Consider the following 17500-nt stretch of genomic DNA (forward strand, 5'->3'; position numbering starts at 1 on the left):
CAGAGAGATGCTCAGTTCGACATGACGTATGACGACACGGTCACCAGCGACAACCAGACCATCTACTCCTACAACCACACCGTCTCCAGAAACAAGGCAGGTCCACCAGAACCACCGACGACTGCACTGACCTCTCCTGCGCTCTCAGTGACCTTCTGTGTGTGTGTGTGTGTGTGTGTCAGACGGAGGGTGTGCGTGTGTCCGTGGAGCTGCTGTCCGAGAGCGCTCCGAGTCCGGTTCTGTTCGTGGTCCGACAGAAACAGGCCGTCTTGTCCTTCCAGGTCCCCCTCATCCTCCGAGGCCTGTGAGTACATCCCATAATAACCTGATCACAGCGAGTGAGAGTTCATCAGTCTCCAAAACAACAACAAAAAATCTAAATATGATGTATTTTTATGGAATATGGCAAATTAAATCAAATGAATTGAATAAACCAGTGTCCGTTAAATTAGAAATCACATATATCCAAAGCAACAAAAGCAGTTTGTCAAGGAGCAACATTATTCATAATATACAGAGTCATGTTAGTTCCGTTTTGTGTGTGTGTGTGTGTGTGTGTGTGTTGTACATCTGTACAGCTGGGGTCAGATGATAATCAGGTGTCAAGGTAATTTTAGACTCTGATTTGAGGATTTGTTCATTCATGTGTGAACTTTGGTCTCTCAGTTCCTCATTCCTTCTGTCTTTGATCAAGCAGTACAGATGAAGCAATCAAACATCTGTTTCGTTCTCACACTGTCTTTTTTAAAGGGACAGTTCACTCAAAAATGGGTTAAAATTCTGACATAATTGACACATTGTTCTGAACTTTGAGTTTATTTCTTCTGCTGTTATTTTGAAGCATGTGAACAGTGTCTGGTCCTGTAGTGTAGAAACACATCAGACAGGAACTGCAGCAGAAACAGATTCACAGCATTTGGATCAACTTGAGGGCGAGGACATATAGACATCGTTAGATATTTAAATTAGAATAGTGTTTGCAACAGTAACTATCATAACTTCATGAGTTTAAGACTTCTAGACGTGTAGAAGATGCCGTGTGTGTGTGTGTGTGTCCTCAGGTATCAGAGGAAGTATCAGTACACACAGGTGGGTCGTACGCTGTGTCAGCCGCCCACTAAAGCCCTGGCAGAGACACAGTTCTTCTTCGTGGACGTGTCGACTCTGTCCAGCGCTGGGATCCACTATCAGCTGCGGGTCAGTCGTGTGGACAGCTTCACGCTGCAGTGAGTCCAGACTGATCCTCTGATCCACAGCAGAACGTGTGCTCCGATCCTCAGCAAGGTCATGCTGTTCTCCTCTCTTCACAGGACAGACAAGAAATTCAGCTTCAACGCGACGCCGTCCCAACCACAGGTTCACACACACACACACACACACTGGTGGTTTACCTGTATCTGCTCAGATTCACAGCGCTGATTTCAGATCAGTTTCCTCGGCCACAGATCCGTGTCAGTGAGTGTGTGCCGCTGCAGAACTGATCTCAGAGCAGTCACTGATGCACATCCTCTGATCTGCATCCTGCAGCGTCACACACTCTCTGCTGGAGGAGCACAGAGCCGGACAGGTGTGTGTGTGTGTGAGAGAGCAAACAGGTGTGTGTTTAACATCCTGAGTAACAGGTGCAGCTACACTGCTGAAGAGAAGCTCGAAGTCTGTTCATGAAATCATGGTTGTGATGTGAGTAGATGGATCGTGATGAATGAATACAGGGCTAGACACAGCAGTGGCACACTTACAGACATAGATCAACCAAAATGAGAGAATTCTTTTCCTTTTCATTGAAATAAAAAGGAGAAAGTGTACTGTGTTGCCAGAAAACACAGAGACATTCTTCAAAATACCTTCTTGTGTGTTCCACTGAAGAAAGAAAGGGTGGTAGATGATGGCAGGAGGACAGCTGACCTCTGGTGACCAGCAGGGGTCGCCGTCACACTCAGTAGGAGTGTAATGTGTGTGTGTGTGTGTGTGTGTGCAGTTCTTTAAGTACGTGTTTCCTGATGGTGTGGACACAGTAATCGTGAAGGTGAACTCACAGAAGAACTTCCCCTGCTCAGTCATGTCAATACAGGACATCCAGGTGAGACACACACACACACACACACACACACACACACACACACACACACACACGAGTCAGTCAGGTGTGTATGTGGTGATATCTGTCTGTCTCTCTCGATCTGTCCAGTGTCCGGTTTATGATCTGGATAATAATGTGGCGTTCATTGGAATGTATCAGACTATGACCACCACAGCTGCCATCACAGTGCAGGTAACACACACACACACACACACACACACGTCTATCATTACAAGGACTTTCCATTGACACAACTGTTTTTAAACCAAGTTAATGTCATTTTCTGTCACCGAACCATCCCTGAAGCTGTTTTGTGTTTAGTATTGTTATCAGGGGCTGGTAACATAGACGTCTCAGACTGGTCTTAATAAGTTAGTCATCTCATTTGTTTTCTTCAAGATTGGTCTTAACTTTTTAAAGTCAGTCACAAAAAGGTAGATTGGTGTACTTTGAATCTGAAAAGTAAGTCTGATAACCTCAAACTAGCTCTAAAGAAACAGTCTTAACCTAGTGACTGTGTTAATGCACCGGGCTCCATGGATTGATAAAGGTCACATGACTGAAATGATTACTGCTTTTTAGCTTTTATCTCACATTCAGTGTGTAATTGCATGTGTAATAAAACTGTTGAAATGTTTATGTATCTATTTGATTGACAGGAACAGTGACCCGAGCAGACAGAATCAGAATCAGTGCACTGTGATTATTATTGTGTGTTTCAGAGGAAGGATTTCCCCAGTAACAGTTTCTATGTGGTGGTGGTGGTGAAGACTGAAGACGAGGCGTGTGGAGGACCGCTGCGATTCTACCCGCTCTTACCCGGTTAGTACAACCAATCAGAGCACAGGGTTACTCTACTGCAGCCAATCAGAGCACAGTGTTACTCTGCTGCAGCCAATCAGAGCACAGGGTTACTCTGATGCAGCCAATCAGATCAGTGTTATTGTACTGCAGCCAATCAGAATCCATGTTTGACGTGAGTGTGTGTGTTTCCTCAGATGAGCTGCTAGATGCTGGGAATCGCAGTAAAACTCTGGATGTGATTGTTTCTCCTGCCATTAACTGTGAGCCGCACACTACACATTCACTCAGCCCTTCGTTCATCCCTCCATCAGTTCATCCGTTCATTCTGTCTGCTCTCTAGCGGAGGTGTATGTGATGGGGATGCTCTTCTGTCTGGGGATCTTCCTGTCCTTCTATCTGCTCACGTTTCTGGTGGCGTGTGTGGAGAGTAAGAGGTACCACACTGCTGCTCTGAACCTGAAACATGATGCCAGCGACTCTGAATAAATGCAGTAATCAATGGTTTTCATGATGACAGCCAATCACATTCTGTCTCTCTCAGGATGAACAGGAAGAGGGAGGGGCTTCTGAATGCTGATGCCTCACCTGCAGAGACAGGTAACTGAACACACACCTGTAGGAGTGTTAGCTGTTATCTACTACTCAATCTGGATCGCAGAACTATTAATGTCTTAAATGTAATGAGTGATTTTACTAAAGTGTTTGTTTTATTTTCTATTCTCTTTTCACCATCTTTGTGTTTAGCATCTCTTTTGGGTAAGATTTGTGTGTGTTTTACTGACACACTGAATTATTAGCATGCCATCTCGCAAAGTGTGTACGTGCGCGCGTGTGATATACTCACTTCCTGCTTTCACTGATCTGTGCACCTCTGTGTTTGTGACATCACTGCTGTAAACTAACCCAAACACTAACACACTCCTGTTTAGAGGTGAAGAGTGAACTGAATCTTGCCGCTTCACTTCTGGGCATGCCGGCCTCATTTACACACAGGAGTGACTCTGCTGAACGATCTGCTGATCTCTGTAGAGAGACACATGAATGCAAGCAGTGTCTGAAATAATAAAGGCTGTTAGAGTTGCTCAGATCAGTTCTGAGTGGATTTAGTTTAAAAGTGGCGTCACTCCTGTAAGTAACTGAACTGTGTGATATTCAGTACTGAAGATTTAGATGGAGATCCACAGAGCGTCTGTCTAACACTGTGTGTGTTTCAGGAAAGGCTTCAGTGTCTCCGTATGAATACGGTTCATTTGGTGAGTTTGTGAAAGTTTTCACTCAGATTGATTCTTCTGTGTCAGATGTGTTTAATCTGTCTGTGTTTCTCCAGCTGATAACGGCAGCACACTGAGCTCTGAAGCTGTTCCTGACAGTTTAGCATCCACCGATGGGAACTACGGATGCATGGGTACACACACACACACACACACATTTATAAATCAGCACCTTCATATGAAATCCCACCCAACCTAAAATCTAAATCCCAGATATATATAGATATGGAAATGATTGTATATCTTTAATTGTATTTGCTTAGATTGTTAGTTAATGAGAATTCTGACAAAAATGTCTTAAATGCATAAACCCCAGTGATATAAATCATGTGCCCTATTTGCTGAAATATTCCACATGGAAAGTCAGATGAATGATGCCCATCGGTCATGATGATCTGCATCTGAATCTGATCTGTGTTGTGTTGTCTGTGTTCTAGATCGTTCTTTAGAGAGTGTAGCCCGCAGTCGCCAGGAGTCTCTGAGTTCAGTGGAAGAGGACGATTACGACACGCTGGTCGACATCGACTCGGACAAAAACATCGTCCGTACGAAGGTGCTCAGACTAGTGAGAAACACAACTGTAACAGCCATAACTGTAGCTGTGTATTTACTGACTGCTCTGTCCTTCACAGAAGTTCCTGTGCGTCTCTGATCTCGCTCGTAAAGACAAACGCATCCTCAGCAAGAAATACCAGATCTACTTCTGGTGGGTCTCAAACACACGGCTCAGGACAGGAAGTGTGTGTTACCTCCAGTGACTGTGTGTGTGTTTTCTCTGCAGGAACATCGTTACGATCGCCGTGTTTTACGCTCTTCCTGTCATTCAGCTGGTTATCACCTATCAGACGGTATGGACTCTGTTTGTGTATGTGTATACGTCATGCGTGTTCTGTCTCCCTGATGACTGTTATGTGTTTTCTGACAGGTTGTAAATGTCACTGGAAACCAAGACATCTGCTATTATAACTTCCTGTGTGCACACCCTCTGGGAGCTCTAAGGTGTGTTTGTGAGAGTGTGTGTGTGCGAGTGTATTTATGCAAGTCTGTGTGTGTGTGCACGCTGCGTGTGTTGTTTTTTTTACTGCTGATAAACGGTAAAATATTTGACAGCCAATCAGAATCCAAGTTCAAAGGGCTTGAGCACTTAAAGTGGTACATGTGTGTGTGGTGATGTCCTCAGCTCCTTCAATAACATCCTGAGTAACCTGGGCTATGTGCTGCTGGGACTGCTGTTCCTGCTCATCATCCTGCAGAGAGACATCCTTCACAAACGTGCGCTCGAGCGCAACGACAGCACAGCGCTGGTGAGAAACACAAACACTAGCCTCACATCACTCAGACACAGGCTCTGATCCGCTGTGTGTCTTCAGGAGTGTGGCATTCCCAAGCACTTCGGCCTGTATTACGCCATGGGCACGGCTCTGATGATGGAGGGGCTGCTCAGCGCCTGCTACCACGTCTGTCCCAACTACACCAACTTCCAGTTCGGTGAGTGTGTGTGATGTACGTGTCCCGCAAACATTGTGACCTAGTGATTTGTGATTCACTGGAACACAGTTATGAATCACGAGGTCAAAACATATAGAAAAAAATGAAACATGCACAGATAAATAGTAATAATGATAATAGATCAGTGACATGCATTCAGAAAACAGAGGGTGGATCTTCATGTCGACTTTCACTTTAGTAAACATTTTAGCTGATAATAAAGTTAGGGAATCCCTGATGAGTGTGTGTGTGTGTGTGTGTGTGTGTGTTTCAGACACGTCGTTCATGTACATGATTGCTGGACTGTGTATGTTGAAGCTGTATCAGAAGAGACACCCGGACATCAATGCCAGTGCGTACTCCGCTTACGCTTGTCTGGCTGCCGTCATATTCTTCTCTGTGCTGGGGGTGGTGAGAAACACACACACACACACCTGGATCCAAGTGTTTAAGCTCAGAAATCAGTCAAATCATGTTTACATTTCAGTCTAATCTTATGCAGGTGTGAGGGTTAGTTTAGGGGTCAAAGGTCATAATTGTTTCTGTGTGTGTCAGGTGTTTGGTAAGGGTAACACAGCCTTCTGGATCGTTTTCTCTGTCATACACATCCTGGCCACACTGCTGCTGAGCACACAGCTCTACTACATGGGCCGCTGGAGACTCAGTGAGTCACACACACACACACACACACACACACATCTGACATATTCTGCAGGAGAAGCTGATGCTGTGTGTGTGTGTTTCAGACTCGGGGATCTTGCGCAGGATGTTGTATGTGATCTACACTGACTGTATTCAGCAGTGCAGTGGACCCATGTACATCGTGAGTACACACACACACACACACACACACACATACACGCAGCTGTCTCAGTGAAACTCTGTCTGACGTTTCTGTGTGTGTGTAGGATCGAATGGTTCTGCTGGTGATGGGAAACCTTGTGAACTGGTCTCTGTGAGTAACACATCATCATCATCATCTCACATCTCTCCCAGTCACATGATACGAGCACAAGCGTGACACGTGTGTGTGTGTGTGTGTGTGTGTGTGTGCAGGGCGGCGTACGGACTCATCAAACGACCCAATGACTTCGCCTCGTACCTGCTGGCCATCGCTATCTGTAACCTGCTGCTCTACTTTACCTTCTACATCATAATGAAGGTGCCGCTCTCGTCATGACATCATCATCTACTTCCTGTGGCAGGGTTCATCAGATCCGGTCCTGACCGGTGGTGGTCCTGAAGGGCCGGATCTGTGTTCTGACTCATTCAGAAGTGTGTGTGTTTGTCCTGTGTGCAGCTGCGCAGCGGAGAGAGGATCCAGTGTCTGGCTCTGGTGTGTGTTCTCTTCACCGCTGTGGTCTGGGCTTTCGCTCTCTTCTTCTTCTTACAGGGTCTCAGCACATGGCAGGTGCTTCTCACACACACACACACACAATAGGGAATATATCATGACCCTGTATTCACAAGCTCAACTTCCCATTGGTTAGATGAAGTCACTGAGCAGCGGTCAGTAACTGTTACCTGTGTGCAGTGATGCTGACCAATCTGTGTCTCCAGAAAACTCCAGCGGAGTCTCGTGAGCACAACCGTGAGTGTATCCTGCTCTCCTTCTTTGACGATCATGACATCTGGCACTTCCTGTCCTCCATCGCCATGTTCGGTTCCTTCCTGGTGAGTCCAGAACATCAGTCAGACTCAAGAACTAAAACTCATGTCAGCTAAACACCCCTCTGTCTCAGGTTCTGCTCACGATGGACGACGACCTCGACACGGTTCAAAGAGACAAAATCTACGTCTTCTGATGGACCGATACTAGCCAATCACAGAGCAGCACTGGGGGGTGTCGGCCAATGAGATGCCTCGCTACCTGAATATATTTACCTGCCAGTCAGTGGCGGTGTGGGAGGAGCCTCATACAGGAGCTAATGCTGATAGGACAGTGAATGTGCCAGTCAGACTGCCAGAGCTCCACCCCTCAGCCCATGTTCATCGCTTCAGACATGCTCTGCACATCTCAATGCATTTCTGTACTGTTCTCTGCATCTGTGGCCTTCTGTGTCTGTGGTTCTGACTGTAATCCGAGCCGAGCTGCACTCATATAAAGATGATTCTGATCTGAGAAAATCAACTTTGCACTGTCTCAAATACAGAGTGTGTTTTACAGAGTCCAAATGGAATGATTACCGAATAAAGACTTTTTACGGTTGTTTTTGGTCGTGTAAACCTTGTGCTTTATGATGACCGTGGACAGGAAACTTCACATTAATGGACAACTGATTTATGTTTACATGCACCAAAACAATCTGATTGAGAGGGTGCTGTAGACCTGAGACAACAACATCAACAAAAAAAACTGCATCTAAATGCTTGAATCAGACGACTCTGTCAATTAGTTTCAAAAACAGCAGTCACGATGCATGTTTGCATCCATTTAACGTGTGTTTATTTATTTATTGCATATGTTTATGTTTCAGTAACAGAGTAGACGAGGCTGGATATTTACTAAATGTTTGCTAAACGCTCTCTTCTGACATCTGTAGGTGTAGGTCTGTTTCCCAGTTAAAAGATACAATTACATTCAGTGTAGCTGTGATTCTGAACGCGGCGACGGACGCTCTGCGCATGCGCTGAAGTATAAACAGGTAACAGGTGAACATGCGAGTCAGAATCATAGACTGTATGGGTCAGAATATAATATTTAGAGTTCATATGAACAACTTTACTGTATCTGAACTCGGACTGGATTCATTCAGATAAACCAAAATTAGAGTATGTTAGGGTTATGCGACGTTGTCACGTTATAACAGGGTTCCCACTCTTTTTCAGAGATCATTTTCCAGGACATTTCAAATTTCATGATGATGGGAAAAAAATATAAGGATCACATATTCACAGCCTAACGTAATATATTCCTCTCTCCTCTCTTAAAAAAAAGCATACAATTTATGGCTATAACCCAACTATAAAATCAGAAATGCACCTAATACACACACACACGTCTGGTTCACTATCCTGCTAGAGAATCTCCTTAGACATAATGGTTTTTATACTGTACAAACTGTATATTCTATCCCCCTACACCATCACAAACTTTTGACATTTTTACATTTAAAAAAAAACATTTAGTATGTTTATTGATCCATTTCCCCCATGGGGACTGCTGGCTGGTCCCCACAATGTAGATGATCTCAGGTTATACTATCCTTGTGGGGACCATTTGGTCTCTCTCTCTCTCTCTCTCTCTCTCTCTCTCTCACAGACACACACAACCAGGGGCGGACTGGGACCAAAAAGTGGCCCTGGACTTTCTGGCCCACAGCAGCCCACCACATCAAAACGCAAACGCCCATGTTTTGATGTATTTTATTTATTTGATATTTAAGTATACTGTTTGGGGATTTTAACCAATAGGGCAACTGATCCTCCATTGAAAAAAAAAAAAAAAGATAACCTGCGTGCTGCAGCTGTTCATTTAGCGACTCCTAGTGAGCGATACATGTTCATCACGAGACAAACATTCTCCTAGAACTCACACTTTGCATTCAGTTAACAGATGCATGAATATGCAGTAATATAAGTTCATGATCCGATTCGTGAACAGATTATTCTCTTGAGTAAATCTTTTAAAATAATCATTTATTTTGTTTAACGAAAACATTGTGGAAACCAGTGGTTCACAAACTGGATAGATCTGAGGTGCAGGGCTCGCAAAATCGCTAGCCCGACGTCCATTGTGTTTTGCAGTCGGGCTCCAAAATGTATCACTGCTCTTCCCGACGGGCTATCGTGAATAGCGATTTAAAATTCGCGTTGTTCACTCGCTTGGAGGGGTGAAATGTATCGTAGTTGATCGTTTTCACTTGTTTCTAAATCTTGCTGATTCAACTTTTTTAAACAATTTGCACTCGTTCAAAGCACGCGCTGTGAGCAGCATTTCAGACAATGCGCGTACAAAGAATTAATTCATCTTTTGGGTATCCTAACTTCTGAATGAATAAATACACACACAATTATTTCAAAATAATTGTCTCTGCAAGTATTCTCGTAAACACAATCGGTTATGTTTTAAATGAACGTATACAGTGGCCTGCTGCTCAGAGAAATTCGCTGTACCAGATGAATCTGTCTCTCTCTAAATTAGACGAAAACGCGCTTGTTGGCTGCGCGATCGACTCACTCATCCATTTGCGTAGAAAAGAGATGTAATATTATGATTTCCGTCAATTAAAAAAAAAAATATATATATATATATGTGTGTACCGGGTGGGCCGGCCCACATTGGCTAGCGGCCCACCGGGAAAAGTGCTCCAGATGGCCAGTCCGCCCCTGCACACAACACACACACACAACACACACACAGCTTCTGAAGGTAAACTCTACACTTTATTTTAATGAACACATTATAACGACTGCCTAGGCCCTTCTTGTTAAGCTTCCCCTTCCCTCTTCCCCCAACTGCAGTCTCCAAAGAAATAAAAGGCATTATAAAAAAAAGTTTGCAAAAAGCATCTGTCCCAGACAGACTAAACAACAAATAAATGTCAGTCCAAAATATTTACTGCATTAAGCTCCACAGTAACCTTGTGATTTTTTTTACTGTTCGAGTTGGCTCAAACTCTCTTGCAACTTTTCCAAGCTTTGTTTTAGAGCTGTTAACTCCTCACTTTTGTCTGCGACACTTTTGCGATTTGATTTTGTCAGTAAGGTGAAGTCATGCTTTCTCTCTGCCCTGACGGCCATTTCATCTGCCTCTTTCTGCATGGTTTCAATGCTTGGTTTCGAAACTTGTCCAGCCTGAAGTGTAAGCAAAATTCTGTAATTCTGCTTTATGGTGTGTGTAGAGGTGTATTAAAAACATTTTGTACTGTGCAAGAACCTCATCACACTGAGGTGCAGTGTACCAAACAGCATTGAGCAAAACTTGCAAGAGTTTTTGAAAGGTTTCTCTTGAATTATCTCTGTTTGCAACCATGATCACAGGGTCAAGGGAGCTCAAGTGCCACACAGCTGGGTACATCAGGGGACTTCTCTCCATTATTTTCTTGCAAGTCATGGAAAGGAAGGAGACACATTCTTTTTTAAACAGCTGTATTTTTACAGGATGTTCCTTGTGTTAATGTTCCTTATTTAATAAAAAAAACCACTAGTAATAATCTAGTGTTTTAATAAAATATCAACGAACAGTATATCACAATTGTCAAAGTCAATGTCAAGTCACCTTTATTTATATAGCGCTTTAAACAAAATACATTGCGTCAAAGCAACTGAACAACATTCATTAGGAAAACAGTGTCAATAATGCAAAATGATAGTTAAAGGCAGTTCATCATTGGATTCAGTGATGTCCTCTCTGTTCAGTTAAATAGTGTCTGTGCATTTATTTGCAATCAAGTCAATGATATCGCTGTAGATGAAGTGTCCCCAACTAAGCAAGCCAGAGGCGACAGCGGCAAGGAACCGAAACTCCATCGGTGACAGAATGGAGAAAAAAACCTTGGGAGAAACCAGGCTCAGTTGGGGGGCCAGTTCTCCTCTGACCAGACGAAACCAGTAGTTCAATTCCAGGCTGCAGCAAAGTCAGATTGTGCAGAAGAATCATCTGTTTCCTGTGGTCTTGTCCTGGTGCTCCTCTGAGACAAGGTCTTTACAGGGGATCTGTATCTGGGGCTCTAGTTGTCCTGGTCTCCGCTGTCTTTCAGGGATGTAGAGGTCCTTTCTAGGTGCTGATCCAGCATCTGGTCTGGATACGTACTGGATCCGGGTGACTGCAGTGACCCTCTGATCTGGATACAGACTGGATCTGGTGGCCACGGTGACCTCGGAACAAGAGAGAAACAGACTAATATTAGCGTAGATGCCATTCTTCTAATGATGTAGCAAGTACATAGGTTGTTATGGGAAGTGTTTCCGGTTCCGGTTTACCTAATTAATGCAGCCTAAAAATCCTTTAACGGATTTGGATAATAAAAGCATATTAGTATGTTATGTGTATGCCAGGTTAAAGAGATGGGTCTTTAATCTAGATTTAAACTGCAAGAGTGTGTCTGCCTCCCGAACAATGTTAGGTAGGTTATTCCAGAGTTTAGGCGCCAAATAGGAAAAGGATCTGCCGCCCACAGTTGATTTTGATATTCTAGGTATTATCAAATTGCCTGAGTTTTGAGAACGTAGCGGACGTAGAGGATTATAATGTAAAAGGAGCTCATTCAAATACTGAAGTGCTAAACCATTCAGGGCTTTATAAGTAATAAGCAATATTTTAAAATCTATGCGATGCTTGATAGGGAGCCAGTGCAGTGTTGACAGGACCGGGCTAATATGGTCATACTTCCTGGTTCTAGTAAGAACTCTTGCTGCTGCATTTTGGACTAGCTGTAGTTTGTTTACTAAGCTTGCAGAACAACCACCAAATAAAGCATAACAATAATCTAACCTTGAGGTCATAAATGCATGGATTAACATTTCTGCATTTGACATTGAGAGCATAGGCCGTAATTTAGATATATTTTTGAGATGGAAAAATGCAGTTTTACAAATGCTAGAAACGTGGCTTTCTAAGGAAAGATTGCGATCAAATAGCACACCTAGGTTCCTAACTGATGACGAAGAATTGACAGAGCAACCATCAAGTCTTAGACAGTGCTCTAGGTTATTACAAGCAGAGTTTTTAGGTCCTATAATTAACACCTCTGGTTTTTCAGAATTTAGCAGTAAGAAATTACTCGTCATCCAGTTTTTTATATCGACTATGCAATCCATTAGTTTTTCAAATTGGTGTGTTTCACCGGGCTGCGAAGAAATATAGAGTTGAGTATCATCAGCATAACAGTGAAAGCTAACACCATGTTTCCTGATGATATCTCCCAAGGGTAACATATAAAGCGTGAAGAGTAGCGGCCCTAGTACTGAGCCTTGAGGTACTCCATACTGCACTTGTGATCGATAGGATACATCTTCATTCACTGCTACGAACTGATGGCGGTCATATAAGTACGATTTAAACCATGCTAATGCACTTCCACTGATGCCAACAAAGTATTCAAGTCTATGCAAAAGAATGTTGTGGTCAATTGTGTCAAACGCAGCACTAAGATCCAATAAAACTAATAGAGAGATACACCCACGATCAGATGATAAGAGCAGATCATTTGTAACTCTAAGGAGAGCAGTCTCAGTACTATGATATGGTCTAAATCCTGACTGGAAATCCTCACATATACCATTTTTCTCTAAGAAGGAATATAATTGTGTGGATACCACCTTTTCTAGTATCTTGGACAGAAAAGGGAGATTCGAGATTGGTCTATAATTAACTAGTTCTTTGGGGTCAAGTTGTGGTTTTTTGATGAGAGGCTTAATAACAGCCAGTTTGAAGGTTTTTGGGACATGTCTTAATGACAATGAGGAATTAATAATAGTCAGAAGAGGATCTATGACTTCTGGAAGCACCTCTTTCAGGAGCTTAGATGGTATAGGGTCTAACATACATGTTGTTGGTTTAGATGATTTAACAAGTTTATACAATTCTTCCTCTCCTATGGTAGAGAATGAGTGGAACTGTTCCTCAGGGGGTCTATAGTGCACTGTCTGATGTGATACTGTAGCTGACGGCTGAATGGTTGCAATTTTATCTCTAATAGTATCGATTTTAGAAGTAAAGTAGTTCATAAACTCATTACTGCTGTGGTGTTGGGAAATGTCAACACTTTTTGAGGCTTTATTTTTCGTTAATTTAGCCACTGTATTGAATAAATACCTGGGGTTATGTTTGTTTTCTTCTAAAAGAGAAGAAAAGTAGTAATCGGATCTAGCAGTTTTGAATGCTTTTCTGTAGGATATGTTACTTTCCCGCCAAGCAATACGAAATACCTCTAGTTTTGTTTTCCTCCAGCTGCGCTCCATTTTTCGGGCTGCTCTCTTTAGGGTGCGAGTATGCTCATTATACCATGGTGTCAAACTGTTTTCCTTAACCTTCCTTAAGCGTAAAGGAGCAACTTTATTTAAAGTGCTAGAAAAGAGAGAGTCCATAGTTTCTGTTACATCATCAAGTTGTTCTGAGGTTTTGGATATGCTAAGGAATTTGGATACATCAGGAAGATAACTTAAAAAGCAGTCTTTTGTGGTAGAAGTGATGGTTCTTCCATACTTGTAACAAGAAGTAGAATTTACAATTTTGGCTATATGAAGTTTGCAAAGAACTAAATAATGATCTGAGATATCATCACTTGGCTGAATAATTTCAACACCATCAACATCAATTCCATGTGACAGTATTAAATCTAGAGTATGATTTCGACAATGAGTAGGTCCTGAAACGTGTTGTCTAACACCAATAGAGTTCAGAATGTCTATAAATGCTGATCCCAATGCATCGTTTTCATTATCAACATGGATATTAAAATCACCAACTATTAAAACTTTATCTGCAGCCAGAACTAACTCGGATGTAAAATCACCAAACTCTTTAATAAAGTCTGTATGGTGCCCTGGTGGCCTGTATACAGTAGCCAGTACAAACATAACAGGGGATTTATCATTAACATTTGTTTCTCTGGATAATGTTATATGAAGTACCATTACTTCAAACGAGTTATACTTGTAGCCTGCCCTCTGAGAAATCCTGAAAACGTTGTTATAAATTGAAGCAACACCTCCACCTTTGCCTTTTAGACGTGGCTCATGTTTATAACAGTAATCTTGGGGGGTGGACTCATTTAAAATAATGTAATCATCAGGTTTTAGCCAGGTTTCTGTCAAACAGAGTACATCTATATTATGATCAGTGATCATATTATTTACAAAAAGTGTTTTCGTAGAAAGGGATCTGATATTCAATAAGCCAAGCTTTATCATTTGTTTATCCATATTGCTTCTGTTTTTTATTTGTTGAACCTCAATTAAATTGTTAATCTTAACCTGGTTTGGACGTTTTTTGTTTTTTCTAGTTCGGGGAACAGACACAGTCTCTATAGTGTGATATCTAGGTGAAAAAGTCTCTATGTGCTGAGAATTAACTGACCTCTGTGACGGGAGGCAGCTAGCAGACGGTCGGTTTAGCCAGTCTGTCTGCTTCCTGACCTGGGCCCCAGTTAGTCAAGTATAAACACTAAGACTATTTGCCAAATTTCTAGAGAGAAGAGTCAGGTCTGCCCCAAAAGCTCGTCCAATTGTCTATGAAACCTATGTTATTCTGTGGGCACCACTTAGACATCCAGCCATTGAGTGATGACAATCTGCTATGCATCTCATCACCACGGTAAGCAGGGAGGGGACCAGAGCATATTACAGTGTCTGACATCGTGCTTGCAAGTTCACACACCTCTTTAATGTTATTTTTAGTGATCTCCGACTGGCGAAGTCGAACATCATTAGCGCCGGCATGAATAACAATCTTACTGTATTTACGTTTAGCATTAGCCAGCACTTTTAAATTTGCCAAGATGTCAGGCGCTCTGGCTCCCGGTAAACATTTGACTATGGTGGCTGGTGTCTCTATATTCACGTTCCGTACAATAGAATCACCAATAACTAGAGCACTTTCATCAGGTTTCTCAGTGGGTGCATCACTGAGTGGGGAGAACCTGTTTAATGTTTTGATCGGAACAGAAGAGCGGTGTTTTGACCCACGACTACGCTGCCTCACCGTCACCCAGTTGCCCTGCTGCTGGGGCTCTGTTTCCGGAACCGAACAATGTACAGGAATCCCTGAGCTAGACGCATCCAAAGCCGTATCTAGAGCCCTAACATTCTTACTGTCCTCAATTAAAGTTTGGATGCATGTCTCTAATTCTGAAATCTTCTCTGTCAGCCTAACTATTTCCCTGCATTTATCACATGTGAATCCCTCATCAGCGACAGAGATAGATAAACTGTACATGTGGCAAGAGGTGCAAGTAACAATAACAGGAGAAGCCATTACTCACCGTGCTTGATGAAATATCCTTACTGCGGTTGTTTGATGAACTTGTGAAAAACTGGAGCGAGAGGAAAAAAGAATACAGCGATAGGTTCGAATGAAGACGCTAATGACAAGCTAACGAGTGCTAACGCTTTGCAGGTGTACTGCACTCACGGAAATAAAATAAAAGTGAACGATCAAAGTTAATCTGATGAGATTGATCGATAATATCAGAAATATGGTGTGAATTAAGTTATATTTTACCACTTTAAAAAACAGAGAGTGATAGTAAGATAAAGATTCTAGAGAAAAAATAAAATAAAAACAGCTACACGGAGCTACAATTTGCTACAGAAGGCCAACAGGAAGTAGAGAAAACACTCAATTGTATAAATAACGCAGCAAATTTAATGTTTTAAAATAAATACAATTTAGAATAGAAAGAGGAAAGGTAAGATGCTTTAAAAATTAAACTATTACCACCAGCAGATGACAGCAAATAACAGTCTTAATGAGTGAATCACTGGAGTCACTCTATCAAACGATTCATTCAAAACGCTTATTTAGGAATGAAGAAAATGACACGCTGAGTCCCAATTCGCATACTATCCGTCCTAAATAGTATGCGAAACTAGAATTAGTACGTTCCAAATCGTAGTATGTTGAAAAGAGTATTCCAAAGATACCCGGATGGTCTACTATTTCCGGTTAGAATTCGAAGTGCAGATCAATGCACACTTTAATGGCTAATATTGCCCACAACCCATTGCGTGCGGGAGGGAGGAGCTTTGCGATGGCGTTGTTACACACACTGCACATGAACGTCAGAACCAGCTGCCTCACAAACGACCTGCGTTTGGTTCTACAATGCCACCGCCCTGCTTCTTCACCCCTAAACTTGGTAGAACAACACATTGTAAAATGTATTGTGAAAAAAAACGATGAGAAAAAAAGATGGGAATAGTAAATAAAATTTTATTGGACATACAAGAATGAATGAAACGTTAACAGTTGTTGTGTGTCTAACTAGGCAACCACGTTGTCGTTCACGTTGCATGACGTCATCGAAGTATGTCCCAGAACGTGCATTCTCTTTTACTACACACTCAAAAGTATGTACTTTTTCCTCACAAAAAAAGTACATACTTTTAGGTCATAGTATAAGTAGGCGAATTGGGACTCAGCAACAGTCCTCATGAATGGGTCATGAATCGTTTCTCAAAGATTCAGTCGGCAAAGAAACGTCACTGTACTGTTTGTTGCTAAGAGAAACGTCTGTGTGGAACTACTAGGTTGGTGAAACAGAGCAAACAGACAATAGTACAATAGCAAACGTGCCTTTATATATATGTTTATATAAGTACTATTATATACTACCGGCCTCCGCCTCAACAGAACAGGAAAATCCCATTCATTTTCTCCCTAGGATATTGGTTTTCAGACATAATGTCTAAAGTGGTCCCCAACACGTCGCTCGCGAGAGTAGCTCGTGACCTGATTGGAGGTAGCTCGAGGGCCGTTCAATATCGCGTCTTTTGCACGCTCAAGTTCATTATTTCAAATAATTGAAGCGACACGCTCATTTTTTTTCAGGCGCAACAAGTCAACATGAAGGATGGGGGTGCACCCAAACTACGGGTGTTTTTTCTAGCAGAGCTACAGCAAAGCGTTTTTCGGTGGTGGAAATCCATTAGCTATTAAAACTTCTCTGTCGTTGTGGAGAGCGCATGGTGCGTAGCAACGACAGACGCCACGGGAACCGAATTTTACTATTAATAATAAAAGATAAGCTAATAATGTGCATTGTAAATGTCAGTATTTTGTCTTTTTTTGAATCATTCTTTCTATAAAAATGATTTAAAGGCTGAAATATGCGAGGTTTATCTTTTTATAAAAACTTTTTTGTCAAAACTTTATTTGAACGTGTACATGTTAGATAACATGTTGCAAGACACT

General features: G+C 42.2%; 1 protein-coding gene and 1 long non-coding RNA gene across 2 annotated transcripts in view; both read left to right on the plus strand.

The window, feature by feature from the left end:
- LOC132137541 (SID1 transmembrane family member 2-like) overlaps positions 1-7852 on the plus strand; it is an 8739-nt gene extending 887 nt beyond the window's left edge. The window contains exons 2-28 of the mRNA XM_059547586.1: positions 1-96; positions 183-304; positions 1062-1226; positions 1311-1356; positions 1979-2080; positions 2189-2272; positions 2803-2902; positions 3079-3144; positions 3225-3318; positions 3426-3481; positions 3629-3640; positions 4099-4137; positions 4212-4289; positions 4593-4708; positions 4788-4861; positions 4937-5003; positions 5081-5154; positions 5336-5459; positions 5526-5643; positions 5918-6054; positions 6199-6307; positions 6390-6466; positions 6552-6598; positions 6700-6805; positions 6944-7054; positions 7204-7317; positions 7386-7852. The exon at positions 1-96 is cut by the window's left edge and continues 112 nt beyond it. Coding sequence (XP_059403569.1) covers positions 1-96; positions 183-304; positions 1062-1226; positions 1311-1356; positions 1979-2080; positions 2189-2272; positions 2803-2902; positions 3079-3144; positions 3225-3318; positions 3426-3481; positions 3629-3640; positions 4099-4137; positions 4212-4289; positions 4593-4708; positions 4788-4861; positions 4937-5003; positions 5081-5154; positions 5336-5459; positions 5526-5643; positions 5918-6054; positions 6199-6307; positions 6390-6466; positions 6552-6598; positions 6700-6805; positions 6944-7054; positions 7204-7317; positions 7386-7448 — 2397 coding nt within the window. The 3' untranslated portion in view covers positions 7449-7852. The remainder of the gene's footprint in view (positions 97-182; positions 305-1061; positions 1227-1310; positions 1357-1978; positions 2081-2188; positions 2273-2802; positions 2903-3078; positions 3145-3224; positions 3319-3425; positions 3482-3628; positions 3641-4098; positions 4138-4211; positions 4290-4592; positions 4709-4787; positions 4862-4936; positions 5004-5080; positions 5155-5335; positions 5460-5525; positions 5644-5917; positions 6055-6198; positions 6308-6389; positions 6467-6551; positions 6599-6699; positions 6806-6943; positions 7055-7203; positions 7318-7385) is intronic.
- A 406-nt stretch (positions 7853-8258) lies between these two features.
- LOC132137544 (uncharacterized) overlaps positions 8259-17500 on the plus strand; it is an 11108-nt gene continuing 1866 nt past the window's right edge. Inside the window, exon 1 of the long non-coding RNA XR_009431881.1 lies at positions 8259-8443. This is a non-coding gene — a long non-coding RNA (uncharacterized LOC132137544). The remainder of the gene's footprint in view (positions 8444-17500) is intronic.

This window comes from Carassius carassius, unplaced genomic scaffold, assembly GCF_963082965.1.
Source record: "Carassius carassius unplaced genomic scaffold, fCarCar2.1 SCAFFOLD_105, whole genome shotgun sequence".
In the NCBI taxonomy this organism is placed as follows: domain Eukaryota; kingdom Metazoa; phylum Chordata; class Actinopteri; order Cypriniformes; family Cyprinidae; genus Carassius; species Carassius carassius.